Source organism: Manis pentadactyla, chromosome 16 (assembly GCF_030020395.1).
Source record: "Manis pentadactyla isolate mManPen7 chromosome 16, mManPen7.hap1, whole genome shotgun sequence".
Lineage (NCBI taxonomy): Eukaryota > Metazoa > Chordata > Mammalia > Pholidota > Manidae > Manis > Manis pentadactyla.
In genome coordinates, this window is record NC_080034.1 from 42,844,637 (window position 1) to 42,855,242 (window position 10,606).

The window sequence follows — 10,606 nt, forward strand, 5'->3', positions numbered from 1 at the left end:
CTAGGAGAAGTACGAGTTGCAGTACTTCAAAATCATGCTACTATAGCCTATCTATTGTTAAAAGAACATATAGGATGCGGACAGTTTCCAGGAATGTGTTGTTTCAATTTGTCTGATTTTTCTCAAACTATTCAAAATCAATTAGATGATATCCATCATATTGTCAATAAGTTCTCACAAATGTCTGGGTTACCTAACTGGTTTTCTTGGTTTCATTGGATGTGGCCAGTAATCATTGGTCTGCTCTTGTTATGTATCTGTGTTCCCATTGTATTAATGTATGTACATAATTTAATTAGTAGCTTGTTAAAACCTATACATGCTTACATTACTCTACAAGAAATCATGTCAAAGAAATAATCTTCTTATATCTTCTTCCATCTGCTACTTCTATAGCCTTTTTCCTTCCTTTCAAAATACAGCTTTTTATTAGAATTAATGTTTTATACTTAAAATTGCTGTGCATCATAATCCTTTTTACTAGCAAAAGATGTCTTAAAGCAAGTGCTAGACTTAGACCACAGAGCATAAATCTGTAAAGAAGTGGAAAGCTAACCTTTTCCAAGAACACTGCTTCTCTCTCACCTACCAACTTTACATCTCCCTGTATGGCCCCAGAAGATGCCTGGTTAGACAGAGACGGGTAAGATTCTTCAAGGGAGGAACAACCTAAGACAGGCACAGTCACAGGGGGGCCAGCAGGTGAGAAAGTGGGGGCCAACAGAGGTGAGGCTTAGAACCTCATCTCCTCCAGTTTTGAGAGAAATCTTCTGCACCTGTGGATGTTTTGTTGCCCTTGCCCAGCTCAGATCAAAACGCAGTCTATAGGCACAGACCTGCTCACCACCATCTACCTTCTAATTGCACTGCATTCTCTATCTTTACTCTCCTTTACGTACATTCAAAACATAGACTTTTATTTTATACTGTAGAAAGTAGAGAACTACACTATGTCAAAAAAACCTTCCATTAGAAATTGTCTACTACTTAAAAGAAAAGGGGGATATGTGGGATTGATGAGGTTAATACATAATTCAAGTAAGGTAGAAATCAAATGTACAAGCACACATGACTTGATTGTTTTTCCCACACACTCTGTTGATGTGTAGTCAAGGACTGAGTGATGAGAACCAAAGCAGTTCTCATGGCTCGGAGCCACCTTCACACAGTTTTGGTATCCTTGAGAAGTGTCGCGCCCTTGGGCTACACTCAAGGCTGGATAATGATGTTTGAGTTCATTGTAAGTTAATTTATTCAATAAATACGAGAAATGCCTTTTCGGCATTGCTCTTGAGCTGTCCCTTGAGTCCCCTGGCTGGTCCTTTCAGGTCTTCAATATCTCATCGTGTCTCGTCTCCTTCCTTGTCTGCGGCTTAGAGGCAGGGAGGGGACCGACAGACATAAGTATACAAATCCTGAGAAAAACTTAAGGTTTAAATAGTGTTCAAATGGATGGGGTTGTAGAGGGAAGACACACTGGAGGACAGGGTGCCACTTTGGTAACTAGTAATTACATTTTAGTGGGATTTCATTATATTGTCCCATTCAATTTGACCTTCACAACAATCTGTGGAATCACTTGAACAAAAAAGTCTTGGAGACATGACTTACCCAGAGCCAAGTAGCTGCAAGTGACAGGACTTGGGCCTCAAGCTCTAGCTTTTAGCTGCAGCATTTCATCCAGGAATAGTATAATCATTAAGCGGTGGCTATGGATTCATGTTCGAGCTCTACCACTTACTGTGAACCTGGTCATCTGTATATTTCCAAAATGCGGTAAAAAATAGCACCTACCTTAAAAAGATGTAGGAACATCAACTGAAATGATACATGGAGGACAGCACACAGAGCTTATAAAACATTAGCTATTATTATTTACATGCAGGCTGCTCTTGTTTTACATATTACCTGGGAATTATGTTTGATGCCAAAACGTGCTCCTTCCACTGCTCTCTGCTGCCTCCTAATGGAAAAATGTACTGGAGAAACATTCTAATTGTCCCTGCCTTGATCCTACTGTAATGTCTACCTACCCACATTCATGCTCTCCCAGCAAGCACATGCCCAGCAATCTAGCCACACCAAACTGCTTGCAGCGCCCTGAAAGGTAGTTGAATCTCTTCACCTTTGCTCATTCTGGTTCACTTACATGAAATATATTTTAGCCCACCCACTTCTGTCCCCTGACACATAATCACCTTGCAAAATAAACATAAATCAAGCCTCCCTTTACCCAATCCCAAGGACTCATCATGTCCTTATGCCTCCTCTGGAAGCACAGCAAACAAATCATGTTACAATGGATGAACTGTCTGTGCTCCTATCCAAGGCTACTTGTCAACCCACTCCCAATCCCTCCTGCCCACTCAATGACATTGCTTCAGCAATTCTCCCCATGTTCTCTGACATCAATTTTTCTCTCTACTGATCATTCTTAAGCTGTTAGTTCTTTCAATGGAAAAGAATCAACCCTCTCTTGATCCACCTCTCTCTCTGGCTCTTGCTCTATTTCTATTCCCCTTTAATCAGCATTTAAAACAGTGGTTTATTCTTGCTGTCCCCTGTTCCTATCGTCTCAATCTCCTAAACCCACTTCATCCAGGCTCCCACCCACCACTGCACTGAAGCTGTCAGGATTACCCAGTAGCTTCAGGCAGCTAAATCCAACCGTCACTTCTCAGACCTTTTCTTACCTCACTGATCAGCACCATTTGACTCAGTAAACCATTCCCTCCCCGTAGAAACATTTTCTTTATAGGCCTTCCATGTCACCCTACTTGTAAATTTTCATTTATTCACTGGTCACTCCATGGTCACATTTGCTGGATCTTGTTCTCCTCTGTGATGTAAAAGAGTGCCCAGAGGCTCAAGTCCTTGGACTACTCTTTCTATACTCACTCCTTGGTGACCTCATCCTGTCTCTCTGCTTTCAATACTGTTTATAGACTGAAAACTCTCCATTCCAAACTTGGTTTCTGAACTCCAGATAAGTACTCAACTGTCTACTCAGCTTGGAGTTAGCACAGACATCTCTAATTAACACACTGAAAATGGACTCCTACTGATTTATTCCAGGGATGCAAGGATGGTACAATATTCAAAAATCCATTAACATCATCCACCACATCAACAAAAAGAACTAAAACCACATGACCATCTCCATAGATGCCAAAAAAGCATTCAACAAAACTCATCATCCATTCATTATAACAACTCAACAAAATGGGTGTAGATGGTAAGTACCTCAACATAATAAAGGCCATATATGATAAACCCACAGCGCAAATCATACTTAACAGTGAGAAGCTGAAAGCTTTTCCTTTAAGATCAGGAACAAGACAAGGATGCCCACTCTCCCCACTTTTATTCAACAAAGTTCTGGAGGTCCTAGCCATGGCAATCAGACAACACAAAGAAATAAAAGGCATGCAGATTGGTAAAGAAGAGTTAAACTGTCACTTTTTGCAGATGACATGATATTGTACATAAAAAAACCCTAAAGAATCCACTCCAAAACTACTAGATCTAATTTCTGAATTCAGAAAAGTTGCAGGATACAAAATTAATCCACAGAAATCTGTTGCATTCCTATACACTAACAATAAACTAGCAGAAAGCGAAATCAGGGAAACAATTTCATTCACAATTGCATCAAAAAGAATAAAATACCTAGTTATAAACCTAATGAAGGAAGTGAAAGACCAATACCCTGAAAACTACAACACACTCATGAGAGAAATTAAAGAAGATACCAACAAATGGAAATACATCCTGTGCTCATGGATAGGAAGAATTAATATTGTCAAAATGGCCATCCTGCCTAAAGCAATCTACAGATTCAATGCAATCCCTATCAAAATACCAATGGCATTCTTCAATGAACTAGAATACATCGCTCTAAAATTTATATGGAACCACAAAAGACCCCGAATAGAAGAATAAAGCTGGGGGAATTATGCTCTCTGACTTCAAGCTCTACTACAAAGCTACAGTAATCAAGACAATTTGGTACTGGCACAAGAACAGACCCATAGACCAATGGAGCAGACTAGAGAGCCCAGATATAAACACAAGCATATATGGTCAATTAATATATGATAAAGGAGCCATGGACATACAATGGGGAAATGACAGCATCTTCAACAATTAGTGTTGGCAAAACTAGACAGCTACATGCAAGAGAATGAAACTGGATTATTATCTAACCCCATACACAAAAGTAAACTTGAAATGGGTCAAACCTGAATGTAAGTCATAAAACCATAAAACTCTTAGAAGAAAACATAGGCAAAAATCTCTTGAATATAAACATGAGCAACTGTTTCCTGAACACATCTCCTCGGGCAAGGGAAACAAAATAAAAAATGAACAAATGGGACTACATCAAGCTAAAAAGCTTCTGTACAGCAAAGGATACTATCAGCAGAACAAAAAGGCATCCTACAGTATGGGAGAATATATTTGTAAATGACATATCTGACAAGGGGTTAACATCCAAAATATATAAAGAACTCCCATGTCTCAACACCCAAAAGGCAAATAGCCCTATTAAAAAATGGGTGGAGTATATGACACTTCTTCAAAGAAGAAATTCAGATGGCCAGCAGGCACATGAAAAGATGCTCCACATCACTAATTATCAGGGAAATGCAAATTAAAACCACAATGAGATATCACCTCACACAAATTAGGATGGCCAACATAGAAAAGATTAGGAACAACAAATGCTGGTGAGGATGTGGAGAAAGGGGAACCCTCCTATGCTGCAAGTGGGAATGTAATCTAGTTCAATGATTGTGGAAAGCAATATGGAGGTTTCCTCAAAAAACTAAAAATAGAAATACCATTTGACTCTGGAATTCCACTCCCAGGAATTTACCCAAGGAAACAACTTCTCAGATTCAAAAAGACAGATGCATCCCTGTTTACTGCAGCACTATTTACAAAAGCCAAGATATGGAAGCAACCTAAGTGTCCATCAGTAGATAAATGGATAATGATGATGTGGTACATATACACAATGGAATACTATTCAGTTGTAAGAAAGCAACAAATCCTACCATTTGCACCAACATGGATGGAGCTAGAGGGTAATATGCTCAGTGAAATAAGTCAGGCAGAGATAGACAAATACCAAACGATTTCTCTCATTTGTAGAGTATAATAAAGAAGCAAAACTGAAGGAAGAAAATAGCAGCAGACTCAAAGACTCCAAGAAGGGACTAACGGTTACCAAAGGGAAGGGTGGGGAGGAGGACAGGTGTGAAGGGAGGGAGAAGGGGATTGAGGAGTATTATGATTAGTGCGCATGGTGTGTGCAGGGTCATGGGGAAGACAGTGTAGCACAGAGAAGACAAGTAGGGACTCTGTGGCATCTTACTACAATGACGGACAGTGACTCTAATGGGGTATTGGGAGGGAACTCGATAATAAGGGTGAATGTAGTAACCACATTGTTTTTCTTGTGAAACCTTAATAAGATTGTATATCAATTATACTTAATAAACTTTTTTTTAATAAAGATTAAAAAAAAAAAAAGAAAAAAGAAAATGGACTTTTACTACATCCCCTGAAAGCTGTTCCACCTAGTATCTCAGTTAATGCAACTTCATCCTTCCAACTGCTGAGGTCAACAACTTTGGGATCATCCCTAACTTCCTCATTCTTTCTCAACAGACAATCTATCAGGAAATCTTTTGCTTTAGCTTCAAAATATTTAAAATTTGACCACTCCTTACCAGCTCTACTAGTACTATTGTAGTTTGAACCACCACCATTTTTTCATCAGGATTGTTGCTTCCTAACTGGTCTGCTTGCTTCCCTACTGCCTATTCTTGAAAGCCAAAATGGTCTGGTTAAAAGTATCCTATCCTGGAACAAGACAAGGATGCCCACTCTCCCCACTTCTATTCAACATAGTAATGGAGGTCCTAGCCACGGCAATCAGACAACACAAAGAAATAAAAAGCCCTAAAGCAACTGACAGATTCAATGCAATCCCTATCAAAATACCAATAGCATTCTTCAATGAACTGGAACAAATAGTTTTAAAATTCATATGGAACCACAAAAGACCCCGAATAGCCAAAGCAATCCTGAGAAGGAAGAATAAAGCAGGGGGGATCTTGCTCCCCAACTTCAAGCTCTCCTACAAAGCCACAGTAATCAAGACAATTTGGTACTGGCACAAGAACAGACACATAGATCAGTGGAACAGAACAGAGTCCAGATATTAATCCAAACACACATGGTCAATTAATATATGATAAAGGAGCCATGGACATACAATGGGGAAATGACAGCCTCTTCAACAGCTGGTGTTGGCAAAACGGAACAGGTACATGCAAGAGAATGCAACAGGATCATTGTCTAACCCCATACACAAAAGTAAATTCAAAATGGACCAAAGACTTGAATGTAAGTCATGAAACCATAAAACTCTTAGAAAAAAACATAGGCAAAAATCTCTTGGACATAAACATGAACAACTTCTTCATGAACATATCTCTCCAGGCAAGGGAAACAAAAGCAAAAATGAACAAGTGGGACGGTATCAAGCTAAAAAGCTTCTGTACAGCAAAGGACACCACCAATAGAACAAAAAGGCATCCTACAGTATGGGAGAATATATTCATGAATGACAGATCTGATAAAGGGTTGACATCCAAAATATATAAAGAGCCCACGCACCTCAACAAACAAAAAGCAAATAAGCCAATTAAAAAATGGGCAGAGGAGCTGAACAGACACTTCTCCAAAGAAATTGAAACGGCCACCAGACACATGAAAAGATGCTCCACATCACTAATCACCAGAGAAATGCAAATTAAAACCACAATGAAATGTCACCTCATACCAGTAAGGATTGCCAACACCCAAAAGACAAGCAACAACAAATGCTGGCAACGTTGTGGAGAAAGGGGAACCCCCCTACACTGCTGGTGGGAATGTAAATTAGTTCAACCATTGTGGAAAGCAGTGTGGAGGTTCCTCAAAAAAACTAAAAATAAAAATATAATTTGACCCAGGAATTCCACTCCTAGGAATTTACCCTAAGAATGCAGCAGCCCAGTTTCAAAAAGACATATGCACCCCTATGTTTACTGTAGCACTGTTTACAAAAGCCAAGAAATGGAAGCAACCTAAGTGTCCATCAGTAGATGAATGCATAAAGAAGATGTGGTACATATACATGATGGAATACTATTTAGCCATAGGAAAGAAACAAATCCTACCATTTGCAACAACATGGGTGGAGCTGGAGGACATTATGCTCAGTGAAATAAGCCAGGCAGAGAAAGACAAGTGCCAAATGATTTCCCTCAATTGTGGAGTATAACAATGAAGCAAAACTGAAGGAACAAAATAGCAGCAGACTCAGAGACTCCAAGAAGGAACTAGTGGTTACCAAAGCGGAGGGGTGTGGGAGGACAGGTGGGGAGGGAGGTAGAAGGGGACTGAGGGGTATTATGTTTAGTACAAATGGTGTGGGGGATCACAGGGAGAACAATGTAGCACAGAGAAGACACATAGTGGATTTGTGGCATGTTGCTGCACTGATGGACAATGACTGCATTGGGGTATGGGTGGGGACTTGATAATATGGGTTAATGTAGTAACCATATTGTTTTTTCATGTGAAACCTTCACAAGAGTGTATATCAATAATACCTTAATAAAACATTTTTTTAAAAAGTATCCTATCCTGCATCTGTTCAAACCCCTACGATGGCTGTCCATTTCTGCTTAGCAAAGAAGCCAAAGCCTTTGCAATAAACTACAAGGCCTAAAATGTCCTTCCTCCTCCTCCATTACCACTCTGAGCTAATCTACCATACTGCCTTTCACTCTAGCTTCCCTAGCCACACAAAGCAATTCAATCTTCTAGGCACACTCCCACCTCATGGTCTTTATACTAGCCATTCCCTCTCCCTCCAGATATTACCTGGCTTTTATTCTCACCTCCTTTCAGTTATTGCTCAAATAACCTTTGTCAGTAAGGCCTTCCCTGCTTATCCCATTTAAACTCGCAAGTGCATGCACTGCCATCCCCACTGTGGCACTCTCGAGCCTCTTACTGGCTGTCATTTTTCCAGAGAACTTATCATCAGTCCTGTTATATACTTGTTTGTCTCCCTAACTAAAATATAAACTCCACAATGGTAGGGACTTTTACTTGTTTTCTTAAGTAAAGTATTCCTAGTGCCCAGAACAGTGCCAGGCGCTCAATAAATATTAGTTGAATTAATGGACAGCATTAATTCCTTATGTTGTATTTATAAGCAAGCCACCTTCCGATGTTAGACTAAAGCTCCTGGAAAATAGAAAACATGTATTATTCTGGACCCTTAATAAATGTTGATTGACTAACGGTCTGCACGAAAGCAAGGAGGTGAAATGAGCTGGCTGTGTTTTGATTACAAATGTATCAGTGGGTGTATAGAACCACCCATGATATAAGTGTCAAAATAGATGAGAGTGAATAGCTGCAGGATGAAATATGTTACTGCCAAAAACTAAAGAAAAAGAGAGAAAAGAAAAAGAGCTTAGTTGTGTAAAATGAATCCTACATAATGAGGAATAAGGAGAACTTGAAAGTTGTCACTTTTTTACCCCCAAATAATAAATAAATTCAGTAGGAATCCTCAATGGAGATCTACTCTCTGATACCTCTAACCTGTGGGACTGTGGACTCCAGGTTGTAGTGTTTATTCAGGAACTTGAGCAGCTTTGGTGAGGGTCGGTCAATAGCCAGTTGGTGTGGTTCAACTCGCTCCTTCTGCAGGGAACAGTAGAGTCAGGGTAGGAGGAGGTGTGGGGAGAGCATGTCAACAAGAACCAGGAGCCTGGGAAGGGAAGTGAAGGATGTGGGAAAATGGGGGGCAGAAGGGCAGGAGGCAGGGCTTCTGGAAGGGATCAGGGCAAGAGGGCCTTTGACCTCCATTTTAGATAGACTGTTGAAAGGATAATCGATACCTGCAACATATACTGGAAGAGTTCTTGCCCATGGCCGTGGCGTTGAAGTGACTCATGGATGTAGAAGTCCAAGATGCAAAGTGGTTCTACCTCATTGTGAGCCTCACGATCATCCTAAGAGGTAAAGAACAACAAATACCTTTTAGGACCCAGACATCGTCGCCACCTCCCAACCTCCCGCACTTTTGTTCTCAGGAGCCAAGGCTTATGAGCTCTCACCTTCCAATAACACTCACCAGTACAAAGAGTTTCTTGTATCCAACTTTGAGGAAGCCAATAATGGCTCCTTTTCCAGCCCTGCAGGATGAGGAGAATAATGAACAAGCTAGGAGCAGTTATCTGAGACAAGTAGACCCCAACAAAAGAGAGGGACATTGGGAGAAGGAATTAAGCACGGCATGATAGAGCATCTGGCACTCACGGTCGCACTGAAGTGTCTTTAAGCACATACATAACGTGGCGGTTACTCTGCATCCTTGATGCACTGGTGATGGGAGCTGGAAGATGCTGGGCCTGTTGGGAAGATGAAGACACTTTCTGCAGGTACATTTCAAAGGACCCAGGGCTCCCTTGTCTGCTGTGCCCAGAGAGGCTTCCCCTTTAGTCTAGACTCCCCAGTACCTTGGCAGAAGCCTTGCCCAGTTCATCTACAATGGTCATAATTTGCTGCTGCAGATCAACACTATAGAAAGAAAAGAAAGAGTCAAATACTGAATTACAGGGTCCTGGGCACTCAATGCCTGGGAACATGGGCCATAACCCTCAGCCAGGTTCGGCACTTAACATCCTCTGATTTTACCCTGGAGTCTTCCAATCTGATTTCCCACTCACCCCTTTGGAACCCAAACTTTTGCTACACTTTCTTTCACTGTGGTACACTCCCTCCTCCCTTAAGGTTATTCAGGGGAAGCAGAAAGGCAGGTCATCCATATCCTTTAGCTGGAACCACAAATTGGGCCAAGGTGTGAAAGGTCACAGATCCAAGCGCCAATCAACCCCGCTCAGTCCGGGGTCAAAGGCCATCAAAAGACAAGCCCCGACACCAAAAGCGAACGGTCCCTAGTCAGTGAAAAGGGCGCGTGGTGCCTGGGCCAGGTTTTGAGAGGAACCGGGAGAAGGGCCTTGGGGCGGGTTTGAGATCACCGGGCAGTAGTTGTGGTTCCGGGTCGGCGGGCTGGGGGTCGCAGGTGCTGGTCCAGCACCGTGATCCGCTCCGGGAGCAGGGCATCCACATTGAACGGGAACTCCATGGCCCATTGTGCACGGCTGGATCCGCCCCACACGACGTCACTTCCGTCCATCCCTCACCGCCCCACCCTTCGGTCTTCATTTCCCCGCTGTGCCGGGAGGGACCCAAGACCCACCCCACCCCCACGCCCACCGGGGAACCCAGCCCCGGAGACCCCGTTCGTCTCGCGAGATTAGAGGTCCCTTAGCAACACGACACTGCCCCGCCCCTGCCTGCACAGCAGCAGGTGACTAAGCAACAGATTTTTCCAAGGCACAGCGTCTTTCTCCAACCCTTTAGTCCCTTAGTTTATAGCTGGGTATGGTGGGAATGCTGGGTCTGGCACAGGGGAACCACAAAGGTTGTCATGACAGAATGGCACAGCTACCCATCACAAGTGACT

The 10,606-nt window shown here is 42.0% G+C and overlaps 1 protein-coding gene across 6 annotated transcripts in view; it reads right to left on the reverse strand.

Annotated features, from left to right (window-relative positions):
• Positions 1-10,606, reverse strand: part of ATAT1 (alpha tubulin acetyltransferase 1) — a 28,274-nt gene that overhangs the window by 17,553 nt on the left and 115 nt on the right. For 4 of the 6 annotated variants that reach the window (XM_036875394.2, XM_036875393.2, XM_057493630.1 and 1 more), the window contains exons 1-6: positions 10,119-10,558; positions 9,597-9,657; positions 9,397-9,488; positions 9,212-9,272; positions 8,976-9,089; positions 8,677-8,778 (exon numbers count right to left, since the gene is read on the reverse strand). In XM_036875394.2, coding sequence (XP_036731289.2) covers positions 8,677-8,778; positions 8,976-9,089; positions 9,212-9,272; positions 9,397-9,488; positions 9,597-9,657; positions 10,119-10,276 — 588 coding nt within the window. In that variant the 5' untranslated portion in view covers positions 10,277-10,558. Of the gene's footprint in view, positions 1-8,676; positions 8,779-8,975; positions 9,090-9,211; positions 9,273-9,396; positions 9,489-9,596; positions 9,658-9,806; positions 10,559-10,606 lie in introns of those variants that run through there. The other 2 variants (XM_036875395.2, XM_036875396.2) reach the window with 2 other exon arrangements.